Source organism: Musca autumnalis, unplaced genomic scaffold (assembly GCF_047663935.1).
Source record: "Musca autumnalis isolate F117 unplaced genomic scaffold, ASM4766393v1 scaffold_1, whole genome shotgun sequence".
Classification (NCBI taxonomy): domain Eukaryota; kingdom Metazoa; phylum Arthropoda; class Insecta; order Diptera; family Muscidae; genus Musca; species Musca autumnalis.
Window position 1 is genome coordinate 237,589,172 of NW_027411644.1, and position 17,522 is coordinate 237,606,693.

The 17,522-nt window shown below is 33.2% G+C and overlaps 1 protein-coding gene across 1 annotated transcript; it reads right to left on the minus strand.

Moving 5' to 3' along the window:
- Positions 1 to 4,623: 4,623 nt before the first annotated feature.
- His2Av (Histone H2A variant) lies at positions 4,624 to 7,997 on the minus strand. The gene is made up of 4 exons (XM_073960603.1): positions 7,852 to 7,997; positions 7,362 to 7,439; positions 7,051 to 7,164; positions 4,624 to 5,406 (listed from the first exon to the last, which is right to left on the minus strand). The coding sequence occupies exons 1-4, from the start codon at positions 7,852 to 7,854 to the stop codon at positions 5,176 to 5,178; spliced, it is 426 nt and encodes a 141-aa protein (XP_073816704.1). The 5' UTR covers positions 7,855 to 7,997; the 3' UTR covers positions 4,624 to 5,175.
- Positions 7,998 to 17,522: the final 9,525 nt, after the last annotated feature.

The window sequence follows — 17,522 nt, forward strand, 5'->3', positions numbered from 1 at the left end:
AAAAGTCGACTAATCGATTAATCGAAAGTCGACTTACCTATCCCTATGTCGATGGTCAGACTAGCACGATTTCAACATGGCGACGTCAAGTTTATAGGCGAGGGGTATGAAGTAGTGAAACCCATGTACATGGTTTTCTGTGTTTGTTATGTTGCCTCTTCTTGTTTTTCGTTGCAAGATTTTTTCTTCCATTTTCTTTCATTTTTATTTTCTCAAGCAAACGTTAACAACAAAACAAACATAAAAAGATTTAATAAAAACATTTAATTAATTAAATATTGAAAATTTAACTATTAATATTAATTTAATTATTATGTTAATTATTTTATGTTTTTTTTGGTTTATTTATGTCTTTTTTTGTTTTTATTGGTATGAGAAACACAACAAACGCGAATGGTAAAATAAAGAGGACACGCAAAAATCTTAAATTTCACGTTAACGTGTGTGGACACTAACGAAACTTGAAAAGAAACTTTACCGAAATTGGTTTCAAGAAACCTTGCTAGTCTGACCATCGACTATTTGTGAGGTGTTGCAAGGCCATGAAAGGCTTTATCCATGGTATAAGTAAAGAGGTAGATTTAAATGAAAAAAATCCATAGAACCCTTGTTTTTCCTGAATTCATAAAACTTCAACATTAGTAAACAAAAAGGCAACAAGTGGATTTGTTTACAAAATACTAATTTTGAGCATTATATAAAAAACGCGAAAAATGAATGAAGGGCCAAGGTTTCTCCACATAATCGAGTTGTGGATATGATAAAATGTTTGTATCAATAATAAGCTGAAGGATTTCTTCCATACAAATGTTCTAAAAACAAATTTGAAAATCATTGAATTCGATTGTTTTTAAAATTGTTGGCATATTATTCAAACATCACACACACATACAAAGATTGTGTATATTGTTTTGACGTTTTAGGAACAGTCAAAAGAAAAAAATTTAAATTGACAGGAAGCTTTAGCTAACCTTTATTATTAAACCATGGCTTTATCCTTACGATTTTTTTAGTAATGTTAGTGCATATTTTCTATCTTCTGAAAGTCATTTAGGGCTCAGTGACCAATTTCAAGAAAATTAAAGGCGGTTTAGCCGTAATTTTTCAGGAGATTCCTCTACCTTCCCTCCCAGTTCTTGGTTTTGGCTGGCTTATGTGTTGCACGAAATCGATTATTTCTATATTTTCGTGACTTTTGCAATTTATTTCAACTATATTCGACTCAATATTAAAAAAATAAGCAAAATTTCCTTTTATTTCCGCTGTTTTTATAATGAAATATGACCAGTTTTCTCTTTTCTGGGATAGCGCTAAATTTTAATAATTTGCTATAAAATATAATATTTTTGCACACAGGAGCAAAGATTCTGTTCGCAATTATTAAAATGTATACTAATATTGCAGAAAAAGTTCGATAATGACCTGTTTTTTGCAGAATATTTAACAAAAGTTACAAAAACCGAATATTTTTGACGCATCGAAAACAGGGTTAACAACGTTTTCCTTGTTATTCTCGCTTATAGGGTTGCCATGGATCCATGTAAAATACACTTTTTAATTGCCACAGGACCAACATTTTTTTATGTATTTGGGTTTTTGGATATTGGGCATGGGCTGCTAAAATACTGAGGTGTTATTATTGGTGAAATTGAAAACCGAATATTTTTGACACGCACTGTATATAATATTAAATAAATTCACTTAAAATAAATGAAAATCTTACTTACGTTCCAATTTTTCGTTTTTATTCGTTAGTAAAAATGTACGGCGACAGCTAATTTGTGGTCGCCGGAAAATAAACATTACGGCGATAAAATTTGACGGCTTCAGGCGAATATTGCCGTACGGAATCGAAAAATTGCATTTGGCAACCCGACACAACTCGCCTCACAATACGGAATCGACCCATAAATATGTATTTTCCAAAAGTGCATACTAGAAGTTGTTTGCATTTTCAGTGTTGCATAGTGTAATCAAATGGTATGTTCCAGAACTGCAAGAATCTACTAATTTTTACTATTTTTTCCGATAACATAAAAGAAAAAATGCTATCGTAGTAAAAAAAACAGAGCAAAAACTACTAAACACAAATGCTCTGTTCCAGAACCTGCAAGAAGCTACTATTTTTTACTACGATAACAATTTTTCCTTTCTGTTATCGGAAAAAATAGTCAAAAATAGTAGAGTCTTGCAGTTCTGGAACAGACCAAAAAGCAAGAAGTGGGTCTGCTTATAATAGTTGTGTTCCTTTACTTGCCTGAGGTTACCATACTTAACTTGCAAAGCGTTCCTGTAAGCAATTTTTAAGAGAGAGTACACAAAAAGGGTTTTTCTTCAATGACAATGAAGAAAAAAATTAACAAAAAAGAAAAAAAGCGAACATAGACAAAACAAAATTAAAAGCTGTGAAAAAGACGAAAAATATTGAATTTTTGTGTGTCTTTTCGATTGCCAAAGGATGACTTCAAAGTAAGTTACAGATCAACAGCAATACCCCCACTTTTAAAAGTTTGCGCTGCGTTGAGATTTTTTGCGAAGGTAAGTTTCCAAAAGTCCCCTGGCAATGATAACAACAATTGCATGTCTCACTCTACATTGTCGAACGTATTGAAGGAAGTTGTCCACTTGATAGAGGACAAATTGTGCCAAAATTGAAAACAAAACAACTACGGCTTGTTCAGCTTCAAAATTTGACATTATTTCCATTTCATCTTCATTCCACGATTCCAAAATACCATAAGTGGAACCTGCAGGATTTGTCACCAAATTCATTTGCAAAAGATTTGCTGCTGTTGCTCCAAAGGCGATACTCACTTCTTCCGATGGACCACCACCAATGGCGTTGAAGTTTCTTTTATTTTTAGCCATTTTCTTCTTCAACTTAGCTTTAAAGTGAATCCAGACTCTAGCCACTCTTCTGGTGTTTGTGATAGAGGTCAATGGCTGTTTAAACCGTCCGAAATGGACCTCCACGCCTCATCTGCTTTGGTTTCACCAAAAGCCCGATCTCCTCGGGCTAAGTTTGGATTTGCACTCAATTTATCAATTAATATTTCAAACTGTTGCTTTGTCGTTATTTTCACCATATTTTTGATACACAAAATTAATTAATCGTGCAAAGAATCAACAATTGTTGAGATGCATTTTTCTTTTCGATTTTACTCCTTGTTTCTTCGAACATATTTACTGCAACTGAAAATAACTGGTTGCTGACAAATAGCCGGTTCGTCAACTGAGTTTCGCCACTTCAGTTGAAGGTTGCCATACAAAAAGTAATTTTGGCAACTCCACTCAACGTTAACACTGTGCAACATTTTTGAGCCAATCGCGAGCAAACAACTTCTGTCCAGAATTTTATGAAAGTAGAGGACCAATAGGCAAAAACCATATTTGGGTTTTGTTTTCTTAGATCGGGTTCGGTTTTTATGGCCTCATCTAAACATGGTTAAAGATCGAATTTTTAAAACAAATCGGGGCTGTATCTCTGAAACCAATACGAATCTTGTTTTGACATCTGCAGCAAACTTGTAGATAAGAGCAAGAAGAAAATATTTGGAGGAATAGTGAACTCGAAAAACTGCATTTATTGCCTCAAATTTTATATATCTAAAAATTCTGTAATTTGTGTATATTTCGCAGCGTATCTCCCAAAATGTTAAATTCTTCTTAATGTTACCTTTGGGGAAAATATTCTCTGGAATGTAGTACACAACTCTTCAGAACATTGTATTGTTGTAAAATGCCTCTATCGCCATGTTAATAGGAAATTTTTCAACAACAATTTGGTAAATATTTCAATAATTCATTGAAATTCCCAAAATGAGAATAAACAGCCTGTGTGAACATTGTTTGAAATAAGTTCTGTAAAAGGTATGTTATGAAATAGTCCTTAAACAACGTGAAATAACCATTTTAGAGTTTCAAAATGTTCTGAAGAATTGATGGTCACATTATTTGGAAAATTTTTAGAATGGTTACTTGTTTCAACTCCCAACAGTTTAATTGTTACTGACCAGAATTTCAGAAATTATGTTAACTTTTCTATATTTTAACGAGTTTGATGCGCTAGATGCAGCTTTTCCTAGTTCATCTGTTTGACACATATGTTCTACTACTTTATGGCTACAATATTGCTGAAGAATGCAAAGCAAAATTCTTATTAGTTTCGGAGATAAAGGTCCGATCACTGGAAAAAAGCTCATTTTGAGGTCGGTTTAGATGAGGCCATAAAATCTAAACCCGATCTAAGAACACAAAACCCAGTTAAGGTTTTTGTAGTCTCAATATGTACTTTCAGAAAATGCCCATTAGAAGTTGTTTGCATTTCCAGTGTTGCACAGTGTAATTGTTATCGATAATCGACCCCTAAAATTTTACGGGAATCAAAAAAGTAGGCACTTTTTAATCGATTAATAATTTTAAAAATTTATGCTTTTTATGCCATTTAGTAAGCAGAATGGTGGAATAATGATCCCCATAGTTTTCAGTAGTTTCGTCATTGATTCCTATAGAAAAAATTATGTTCGACGTAATTTTGGCATGATTGTTATTAATGTCCCTTTGTAGGCAATTTGGCTAGAAATTTCCATTTTTTGAAGTTACCAATTAAAATAAAATACACAATTTAAGGTTTTTATCTAAATGTAGTCAATTTTGTAATTTTTATTTGTTTGTGTGATTATTTGTAAATCTTCTTTAAGTTTTTATAAATTTATAATTATTTAAACATGTTTCTCTTTGTTAAATTTTTGTTTGTGATTTTACTTATTCTTGTAACGTAAAAAACAGCTTTGTTTCATTTAATAAATTTGTTTATATATAAAATTTAAAATTAAAGAAGAACTTCATCAAAAAAATTGCCAAAACGAAAAAACAAAAACTGTAGTAGAAACAATTCTGAATTTTGTTCTAACTGTAGTTTTGTATAATCGAATTTTGAAGTGTTTATAGAGGGGGTCCGGAGGAAAATCATGGCAGATTTAAAGCATACATTGTGTTTTTGTATTTATATATAATCAAAGATAATATTGAAATTATTACATAAGCTTTTCTTGAATCTTATTTCGTGTGTGATTTGTGAAAAAGGGGGGAAATTTATAAAATTTTATATTTTATGTTTATATTATCATTATAATTATTAGCAATAGAAATAAAAATTAAAAAATGTAATTAAAATTAATACCCTTGCGATAAAATAACGGTATTTTTTCTTTGCGGCTCTTGTACGTTGTCTTCTTTTTTGCCGATCAGAGATTTGTGAATGTGTGGGATAACACCACCACCGGCAATGGTTGCCTTAATAAGACTGTCCAATTCTTCATCACCACGAATGGCTAATTGCAAATGACGGGGTGTGATACGCTTGACTTTTAAATCCTTTGATGCATTGCCGGCCAATTCCAAAACCTAAAATGAGAATTGAAAATAGTTATTAAGTAAATAAGTATAGTTTATTTTGGAAAGAAATAAGTGAGATGTTGAAAATTCAACAAGAGTCGACTAAATGATCAAATGGATGTGTTCGTTTCCACTAGAATTATCTCGACTGAAATAACCATCTTGTTTTTCGGGACTGGCAGGTTAAGTTGTATTGCAACCCATCCCTTTTCTTGTGTGAGCCCATCTCCACATAACGTTTCCACCGACAGAAACACTCGTCACACATTCCTCAACAATGGAGAAGCCAACTGGCCTTATTGGGATGAAGCCCATACTTCCCGTCCATAGGGAATATTTAAAATCCGCGACGGATGGCCGACTATGTACAAAAGCACTTTCGATGTAAAAAAAAAAAATTCATTCGTCTTATTTCATAACAATCCATAAGGTGTCCTGCTTCCCGGAACAAATAGCGGGCTACGGAGTCAAATCACTCTCGGATCATAGTGAAAATGATGGAAGTACTTCACTTGCGTTTGACTACTTAACGTTGACTATTTGAAATATTTCCAGTTTTTTACATACAATATTTCGATCACCCCAAAAAATTGCAAGAGACGGATATCTGTTGTGGGAAACTTCTGTCATAGCAGTGAATGCGCACCGTTTAGTTTTACCTCATTGATGTGGGACCTACTTTTTATTGTCGAGCCCCCGAACGTGTCTTAAGACACCACTTGAACAGCTTTACGTGACCGTTGAAAGTGATGTTTATGTACAGTCCATATATAATAGTTGTGTTCCAGAACTAAAGCACCAGAACCAAAACACAGCATAATCTATATGGGAGTCGTTCACTACTTTTACAATTTTGTAAGTTTTGCAACTTAGGGGTAGTTTACACTATATTTAAATGTCATGACATGCAATTTTCCATCTTATATAGTCGCTAATATGTACAATATTGGGGATTTTCTTTACGCCATTTACTTTGTGCGTCCACACCAGCAAAAATGTAATAAGAATGCGTATTCACATTACCTGCGTGGGTAAATATTTAATGTTTTTATTTCGTGTCATATGACATTGACAGATAGTGTAAACTACTCCTTAATAAAGTACTGGAACAGACTGAATCTTTATGTAACAGTTGTTTATACCTTATTTAAATAATTGAAGGAAATACCAAACAATGGCCACAGTCAATAGTATACGATGTGGTAACTCTTTTATTTTATCAAAAAGTACACACAAAAAATACATACAAAAATGGCGGGCAAATGACGCTACAAAAGGTACGAACGAAAGAACAAAACAAGAGACCACCATCTGTCAGGCCAAACCCTGACAGAAGAAAACATACAACAACAGCAATGTACAGCATATACACACAACACGAAAATTGTCATTACAACACATTCTTCAAAGTTTGATGATAATTATGTTGTGCTGTTTGTTGTCAGAACGATGGAAAGAGATGGAAGATACGATAGGACAAATGAACACGAATACAACAACCAAAATCATTTGGCGCGTAAAGGCAACTAGCGACCAAAAGAAAATCTAGGAAAACTGTATTTGAGTTGTTTAAAGCAAACACAGCATTTTCTTTCCATGAAGTGTTTTTGGGGGCTGTACTAACATTAGATTCTACTTTCTACATGTACTTACTTCTGCTGTTAAATATTCCAGAATTGCAGCAGAATAAACAGCGGCGGTGGCACCTACGCGTCCATGAGATGTTGTGCGACTTTTCAGGTGACGATGGATACGACCAACAGGAAACTAGAAAAGAAAACCAAAAGACATTTTTAATATTTTTAAATTCTCATTTCAAATGTAAAAAAGAAAAATGCTGGGAAAATTCAAAACATTAACCCACCCCATACATACACAAAGTAAAAATGGCGGGAAAATTTTTCGATGTTTGCCTCGCATTTTTGTTATTACAACGCGCGCAACTTTTTTACTATTTATCTTACCTGTAAACCAGCACGGGCCGAACGTGAAACTGCTTTGGCTTTTGCTTTTCCTGAATCTTTACCAGCTTTACCTCCAGCCTTCAAAGCATAATAAAATTAATGTTAATATACACATCACAAATTTAGCTTTAAACCGAAAACAACGTAGGAAAGGAAATAGAATACATATCATTGCGTTTGGAGTCGAACAGATTCAAAAGTGAGGTTAAAAACGATCTACACTCGGCATTTGCCACAAATTTCATCATTTATGGTATACAACAAGATTATTTTTAACATATTTCCAAAATTAAGTAACTTAATTTTGCTTTGCTTTTGTAATACTGCTGTTTGCCCCTTGTACTTCCACGCACGCACGCTCTCAATACCCAAGCACCACAAATTTTCTTAAAACACAATCGTCCGTACATTGACACAATGATATCTTCTATTTGCCTTCGATACGTGTTATTGCCTTCAAAAGTTTTCTTATTTTTTATTTGGAATTTACCATTTTTGATATTTGCTTTTGTTTATTTATATATTATTAACTGGAATGAATATATGTATATATTTTTTCAAGTTTTACGAGTTATTTTCTTTGATGGTCACAACACCTCCGAACGACACGAATTTCTTTTTACGAATGAAGAATGAGAAAATAAAATGGAAAAGAAATGAGACGCTAGATAAATTAGGGAAGTTATTAATTCTCCGTGAATAGCAGAGTTATCGAATTTATCGATAAATGGCAGCACGTTTTGTATGTTATCAGTTTACTTTGCACGCAATAGAAAAGAAAAATGAATTGGGGAAAATTCGAAAAAAATTTAAAATCACTAGCTCTGTTCCAGAACTAAAAAGTTTTTACAATTTTTACCACTTTTATACGGCGTTTATATTATAGTTTTTTGCAGGGTTAACCTTCTTTATGAGGATTTGTTTGAAGTATATACAATGGAAATGACATTTGAAACCCAGACCCACTGGGTTAACCTTGTTATATATAAACGGCCTATTACACATTTTGCGTTCCCGTACACAAATGCTCTGTTCCAGAACCTGCAAGAATCTACTATTTTTTACTACGATAACATTTTTCTCTTTATGTTATCGGAAAAAATAGTAAAAATTAGTAGATTCTTGCAGTTCTGGAACAAACCAAAAATTTATATGAAAATCGTTTACGACTTTTACAACTTTTACGACTTTTACCACTTTATAAAGTACGGGAACAGGCCAACTTTTAAATTGCTCGGCACACCCGCTCGGTTGTGAGTCGTGCCACGCGTTAAAAACAACAACCACACGAAAAAAGTGTTAAGCGCCAAATACATACGGTCCGTTCAGAGTCGCGTTACGCATAAAAACAACAACCACATTAAAAATGTGTAAAGGCCCCGGCACATCCGGTCTGTTGAGCGTCGCGTTACAACAACCATATAAAAATTTCAAGAACAAACTTGGCATCACTTACGCTTTTTTCATGTGGTTGTTGTTTTTAACGCGTGACGCGACGCACAACGGACCGTATGTGCCGCGGCCATTGCACATTTTTAATGTGGTTGTTGTTTTTATGCGTGACGCGACTCACGACGGACCGTATGTATTTGCCCCTTTACACTTTTTTCATGTGGTTGTTGTTTCTAACGCGTGACGCGACGCACAACGGACCGTATGTGCTGCGGCCATTGCACATTTTTAATGTGGTTGTTGTTTTTATGCGTGACGCGACTCACGACGGACCGTATGTATTTGCCCCTTTACACTTTTTTCATGTGGTTGTTGTTTCTAACGCGTGACGCGACGCACAACGGACCGTATGTGCCGGGGCCATTGCACATTTTTAATGTGGTTGTTGTTTTTATGCGTGACGCGACTCACGACGGACCGTATGTATTTGCCCCTTTACACTTTTTTCATGTGGTTGTTGTTTCTAACGCGTGACGCGACGCACAACGGACCGTATGTGCCGGGGCCATAAATGATGCAAAGTTTGTTCTTGACGTTTTCATATTCATCAACAACCACGTGTCGCGTAACAACAACCACATGAAAAATTCAAGAACAAATTTGGCATGACTTACACATTTTTCTTGTGGTTGTTGTTTTTAACGCGCGACGCGCGACACAACGGACCGTATGTATTTGGCCCACAAGTGATGCCAAGTTTGTTCTTGAAGTTGTTGTAACGCGACGCTCAACGGACCGTATGTACTTGGTTCCTATGGTTGTTGTAAAGCGGCACTCGACGGACCGTATGTATTTGGCTCCTTATACTATGTTTACATTTACGAAATCCACTCGATTTAAACTGTCAATTCCATTGCTCAAACGTCAAATGAAATCCAATCGATTTCAGATGAGTTTTCATTTGACGTATACACAAAGGAATTGACAGATGAAATTGAGTGGATTTCGTAAATGTAAACATAGTCTTACCCAGCAAAAAGATTGGCTCCTTACATAGCAAAAATATGGCCTCCAAAGATGCAGTTAAATCATATGTACAAGTGATCTGGAAGTGCATCTAACTACTACTACTACTACTACTGAAAGATGCACTCCATTTTAACTAACCCTTTGAAATCGAATTTCAACTAACCCTTTAGGGTAGAATAGGATGCAGTCCAATTTGCCTCCAAAGCAAGTGTTTTGATGCAGTGCTTTGGATTGAATTTAAAGGCACTCTTCGGAATGTGTTTTTATGCAGTTCAAAGATGCAATAAAAGTGCAAGCCATTGCAAATAATCCCAAAAAATGAAAAGAATTTATTGTTTTGTGTAAAACAATAATAATAAGAACTTTATTTCATTAACACAGATTATGAAATTTCTTCATTAAATGCAATCCCAACTGAGTTTGTTCGTCCGCTCCCCATTTAATCCAGGCTGAAATGTTTTTGCTTCATCTGCTAAAGGGATTCTTGCAAGGTCTAGTATAAGGTCGGCCAATAAGCCCACCTTATTATGTTTGTTGTCAAAAACATTATTGTGATTTAAAATGCAAAGAAATCACAATAATGTAAAATCTATTATTGGTCTGTTCCTTTACTTTTGAAAATGGTAAAACTGGCAAAAGTAGCAAAAATTGTAATCTACTTCCATATGAATTGTATAGTGTCTGAAGTAGAGGAACGCTTTTCGAGTAAAAAGTTGTAAAACTTGAAGATTCTTGCACGTAAAGGAACAGGGCTTATGTTTGTTGCATGGTACAATTACAAAGGTAGATGCATCGGCTAATTGCTACAATAAAGCAACTTTTTTTGTAATGTAAACTGTCAAAATTTTCGCCAAATGGTCTCTTGTTGTCTCTTTTTATCGCTTGTGTTTGTCTATAAAGTGAACACATGCTATCTCTTACTTACCGAATCATATGGTTTTTTGCATGGTACAATTACTTAGGTAGAAACATCGGCGAATTGCTACAACAAAGCAACTTTTTTTGTAATGTAAACTGTCAAAATTTTCTCCAAATGGTTTCTTGTTGTCTCTTTTTATCGCCACGGCCACACTGGCAAGCAACCGATTATTTGAGCAAATTTGAGCAAAACAGTCAAAACTGATCGTGTGTACCCCACTTTAGATTCGATCAGCTGGGCTGAGGCATCTACCTAACTCTTATGTTACACGCAAAACTTTCATACGAAACTTTCCCATTATTTTGGCGTTCGTAGATCGAAATCCATACAAAAGTAATTTTATGAAATTACTGTAATGGGGAACTCGACCTAAGAACGCCAAAATAATGAGAAAGTTTCGTATGAAAGTTTCAGCGTGTAGCTTTAGAATAAGTAATTGTACCATGGTTTTTTGCATGGTGCAATTAGAAAGGTAGATGCCTCAGCCCAGCTGATCGAATCTAAAACGTCAAAAAACTAGGAATTCGCCATGAAAAATCAAAACAAAATACCATATGATTCAGTAAGTAAGAGATAGCATGTCTACACTTTATAGGCAAACACAAGCGATAAAAGGCGATTGTCCTTGCAGAAATTTTTTCCATAAATTGAGCACTTATCGGGCAACTCAATGGATTTTGTAGACAAAAGCTTTAACGATTAGATTTGTTTGATGCTATAAATGTTATTTCTAACAATATATAATGATTGGTATCCCATAAATTTGTGTATTTTGATCCTTGATCCAAGTTTAAGACAGTTTACATTAGCCCTTAAGGTAAGGATCGGCCAAAAAAAGCGTATCTATAAGGAATTTATTCCCCAACTAAATAATATTTGGAAGTCTTTAGGGTGCTTACCATGTATATGCAATCAATTTCGATTCTATTCAAAAAATGTTTAAAACGTGAACGGTTGAAATGTACTTTGAACCATTTAGTGATAGGCAGGTTGGAATTACACTATGGTTGGTATACGCCGTAATATATTTTTCAATATAAACTTATGTTTTTCACTCAAAAATACTTCATTTAGGTTAGTTTCATTAGAAAACTCTTTTTTTACGATGCAAAACCTAATAAAAATAATCTTAGGCCAACTTCAAAAGTTTGTCTTTAAAGTATCCTTCTCAACAAAGCGTTTTGAAAAATGTCTCATATGTGCCAATCATCCAATTATTCAAAAATGAACCATATAATCAATTCTGCGTGCAGTTAAGAAGCTAAGGACCTCAAAACATCACTTGATCGAGAAATTAATGCCTTATAGATACACTTTTTTAAATGATCCTTGCGTAAAGAGTTAATGGAAACCGGCTTTAACTTGGCTCAATGATCAAAATACACGAATTTCCGGGATACCGATCATTATATATTGTTCAAGATAACAGCCAGAGCATCAAAAAACTCTAATCACTAAAGTTCTGTCTACAAAATTGATTGAGTTACCCAATAAGTGCTCAATTTATGGAAAAAATCGCTGCAAGGAAATCACCTGTTTTTAGGCTACCTCCAAAAGAACTTTTGTTTTCAAACAGCCATCAAATCTCATAAAATCTATTGGATTCACCACTGTCAACTAAAATATAGACAATTTTGATCTTAAACTCAACTAAAAATATTTTTATTGTCCTTTTTCTTCCGCACTCCTATTTTTTTGAACAACAAATTTGAAGGCGATTTATAATGTTGGTGTAAACAGTAAATAATTTAAAACGGATTACCACATTTCTGCTGATGAATTAACTGTTGGGATGTCAACAATGTTATAGTGCGGTTACACTACAGTTTTTTGCCGGGTTAACCCACTTTATGAGGATTTATTGCTTAATCTGGTCAAATCTGACCAGTAGTGGAATTCTGTAACTCATTTTTTGAGTTACCGACAAAAATCGGTAACATTAAAACGCAAAATTATGAATGAAAGGTATTAGTAAAATTTGACAACACTGTTGCTATCGGTAGGATTTATCAACAGTTTTAGTTTGGTTGTTAACTTACCGAAAATTTTCGTTAATTACCGAAATTATAAGCATTTTAATTTTACCGACATTTGTCGGTAACTCGTAAAATGAGTTACAGAATTCCACTACAGATTTGCCATACAAAAATTAAATCCTCTCATGACTGGGTTTATTTTAAATCCGGCACAAATCCACCAAAAATACAGTGTTGTATTCGGTATTTGTGCAAAAAAATCCAACTCTACTCAAAAAGTACCAAAAGTTGCAACTGTTTTTGCAACAGAGTTTGTCGTGTTTTACACGTTTACGATTGGTCGCATGAGATTTTATGGAGTTAATAAATCTAAAGTTATTTGGAAATCATCAAATTATTTATTTTTTTTCATTAGACACTTTTTTAACAAAAAGTAAGATTGATACCATGATACAAAAATGTATCCCAGTGTGTAAAATATACCAATATGAGCAAAGAGGGGACGATATCTCATATGAGAAATTGTAAAAGTGTAACACGCGACTTTATTAGTTATTTTGTATGTATACGTAAACAAACATCAGCTGACAGTTTATACCCACGAAAAGCTAAGTGTAACCAGCAAAGATTAACCCACTGGATCTATTAAACCCAGTGGGTTAACCTTCAATAGTGTAACCGGGGTATTAAATAAATTCAAAATAAACCAAAATGGGTAACAGCTCATTTAGACTAGCCATAAATCCTCAACTGGATTTAATAAATCCAGTACAAATCTCATTGCATTTAGATATACCTTTTGGAGGATTTAAATTTCAATCAGCTGATTTTTGTTCATAGCACAATTACCAAGGTAGATGCATCAGTCCATCCGATCGAATTTGAAATGTCAGAAGAAGATGTTGTAAATTGAACTCGTCTCAAAAAACATACGGCAAATTACAAATTTATTGTTTAATATTGAAAATTTTAGCACATTTGCTACTAATGCTAACTAATGAGCAAATAAAGAATTATTTTATCGTTTAAACATTGCAAATATTTGTCTTGGTTGATTAAAATCATCTTTGTATATCAAATCTAATTTATTTTTTTCGTATCGTTTACAAATTTTGACATTTTTAATGATTTTTGTAATAGCAATTCACCGATGCATATACCTTGTTTCTTGTCCCAGCTTGCAACTTTTTGTATTTTCTAGCAACATGTTGCAAAAAACAGAGTTGTATACGAGGATTTATGCCGGATTTAAAATAAATCCACCCAATACGAGGATTTATTTTTGTATGGGAAATCTGGTAGATTTTGACCGGATTTAGCAAATAAAACTTGATAATGCACTAAATCCGGCTCATGAAGTCATATCTAAATGACCCATAAGTTTAACCATGTTATGCCAAGTTTACACTTGCGCTCTAAAATCCACTGGATTTCACGAAATCCTGAAATACATCCCGGTGTTTACACTTATTTTTTTGTTGATTTCAAACATACCACAATGATCAAGGTAGATGCCTATGCGTAGCTGATCGAACATGAATTTTCAAAACAAGTTGTTGTAAATTGAATTAGTCATCAAAAATATACGACAATATAGAACTTTACAACTTTATTTCGAAAATTATCGTAAAATTATCTATATATCGTATTAATTGTGTATAGTAAGTAATAACAAATGAAAAAGTAAAAAATGATTTTATCGTTGAGACATCATAATAATAAATTTTGATGGATAAAAGTTGTGTTCAGAACTTGCAGTAGTTTTCCCGATTAGTGCTAAAAATGCTTTCCCGTACTCCGAAGTTTAGCAAGACTTGCACTTCTCTTTAAACAAAAACAGCGCCGAATAACACCCTATTCTCCTGTTTTTTGCCGTACAATTTTGGCATAGTAGAAACTAGCAACATGTTCATTATCATCTAAATACGATAGCCGATACGTTGATTTGCTGCAGTTTTTGCAATTTCCGTAATTTTTTCGTTCCATTATTTTTTAAGAAATTTGTATGGGGAATCAATTTTTGACAATTCGCTCTTTTTTCTAACATTACCATTAAAAAAAGTACAATAACACACTGAAAAATAGCATTGTGACAAAGTACTAAATAAAATGATACTAAAATTTGTTGTTGCATCAATTGACCATCTACCTTGTTTATTGTGATACGTGAAAAGTGTTGCAACTTTTGGTACTTTTTCAGGCAATAACAGGGTTGTATATCATGTGTACTGCGATTTCGATGTTGATTTCGCTGAAATCACGAAATGAGATGATTTCATTTTTGTATGCGAAATCATGATAATTTTTGCTTGATTCCGCGCGAAATCACGAAACGCCTTCGAAATCACGAAAAGACGCCGAATGTAAACCAAACATTAATTCGACCATTCCCTTGGTGTGAATGAGCACTCCTATTATTTTGAACACAGCTGTAAATACAACAACCCAATAGAAAGTGTCTTCGAGACAACATTGATGAATCGTGCACGACATAGCCAATTCGTTCACGACTCTTTGCAGACAGCCCTTTGGGATTGTTGACGACATTTTCACACAAGTGTCCGCCTATTCATGCACGACAACTTGGGCGACAGGGTAAGCGAAGTTGTCATCGGTGACAATGTACATGACACTGTCTTGCAGATAGTCGTTGATGACAACTTTACAGGCGCTGTCTTGCAATAAGTCGTTGACGACAGTTTTAAAGACACTGTCTTGCAATAAGTCGTTGACGACAGTTTTAAAGACACTGTCATGCAATGAGTCGTTGACGACATAATGCCATATTTTCTCTTCAGTGATAAATGACCGCAGTTCCTCCAATAACCCCATTTAAAAAGAAAAGAAACAATTTTTTGAATATATAATAATGCATATAAATATAATTAAAGTAAATAAAGTAAATTCAAACATTGTATTTTTCAAAGAGTATATAATTAATAATAATTATAATGGTAACATAGTTATAATAAAAATTAAAACAAATAGTAATAATTATAAAATTGGTAATATTTTTCAATTTTTGTTTTCTGTTAATGTTTTTCTAGAATTTGTTTTGTTAATAGTGTTTTTAATTCGTTTTAATGAGTTTCTAAGTTGACATAAATAGTCTTCGTATGTGAGTCCTTCACTTTTAACAGCATCTGTAAAGAAAAAAAAACAGTAATAAGGAGAATTAGTAATGCATAAATTCTGTTACTAAGCCCATAATATTATGTATTTACCATAGACGCTGCATAAAAAATTTCCATATTGGTTTAAAGGTTTCTTGTTTTTTATTCCATCAACATTATATGCCATTATAATTTCTTTTCCCAGAACTTTATCAATATTTTTAATTGAATATTGTAGAATTTTCCTGATGACACCGATCTGTAAAATATAATAAGTATTTTTATTCGGAAACGCTTATACTAAGTTTAAAATTAATACATACTACTTCTTTTTTTCTGTCTGCAAATGATTTTCGACCTCCTTTAACTTTTCTTCCGTACAAATTGTAAACTGGCAAAACTTCAACATTATTATTGTCCTCTGCCTAATAGAAGTCTTTTTGATTAAATTGTTTTCCTCGAACTCTTTTTAAATAATCCCGACTTTTTCGAGAAATTTCTCGCCGCAAAGATCTTTTAGATGACATAATGAAATGTTGTAAATATTATTTAGTTTTACTTACGTTCTTTTATAATCTGTATATTTATTCACTTTTATTTATATAAACACACGTTTAATATGTATATTCAATAGCTAGGCAAGAACCGAATTGAAAATAACAAAAAAAAAAAAAATAGTTTTAATTTTCTATTAATATTGCATAGCATGCTGCTTTCATACAGTTTTGAATTGGTATCGTTTTTTTTTTTGTTTTGCACGACACATTGCAAGACAATGTCTTGCAAATTGTCACCTATTCGTCATAAAAGTGGTAATAAATTTAAAAGTTCGCTTTTTTGAAAAATTTCTTGGGTTCTTTGCCAAGACACACTGCAAGACATTGTCATTCAACTTGTCGTTCATGACAATTTCGGAAATTTCGTTAACGAATCGTGCACGAATATGTCTTCGAAGACTCGATTTTCTAAGGGGAAGATAAGACATTTTTTTACTATCATTCTTCAGTGAATGGCTTTTGAATTTAACATAATGTTATATTACGATATGGTGATATAACATTTTTTTCTTTTATACATTTTTACGTATTTAACCGAATTTACCGATCCAATTGACATAGAATTATTCTTGAATAGATCCTTGGATTCATAAATTTCGTTTCTGATACCATTACATGAAATGTTCCTCCTTGCTTGCGATTTTGAATTAACTGCAACCATGGTTTAATAAAAAAGGTTAGCCAAAGCTTTATGTCAATTTAAATTTTTTCATTCCAGTATTCCTAAAACTTCAAAACAATATACACAAACTGTGTATGTGTGTGTGGTGTTTGAATAATATGTCAAACAATTTTAAAAACAATCGAATTCAATGATTTTTAAAATTATTTTTCAACATTTGTATGGAAATAATTCGTCAGGTTACCATTGAAACAAACATTTTATCATAGCCACAACTTGATTATGCGGAGAAACATTGGTCCTTCATTCATTTTTCGCGATTTTTATAAAATGCTCAAAATTGGTGTTGTAAACAAACCCACTTGTTGCTTAATTTCGAAGTTTTAGGAATTCAGGAAAAACAAGGGTTCTATAGATTTTTTTCATTTAAATCTACCTCTTTACTTATACCATGACTGCAACCTGTTAAGGGTAATGTTTCTATACAAAGTTTCGTAAACATTTTTTGTTGCATGCATTTTGTCTAGTCTTAGTTGTATTTATGTCTTTGCCA

Excerpts from the sequence above, each read along its gene's own strand:
- His2Av (XM_073960603.1), bottom strand. Across the intron at positions 7,165-7,361 it reads CGGCCCGTGCTGGTTTACAG|TTTCCTGTTGGTCGTATCCA; the intron begins GTAAGATAAATA and ends TTTCTTTTCTAG. Across the intron at positions 5,407-7,050 it reads TGGAATATTTAACAGCAGAA|GTTTTGGAATTGGCCGGCAA; the intron begins GTAAGTACATGT and ends TTCTCATTTTAG.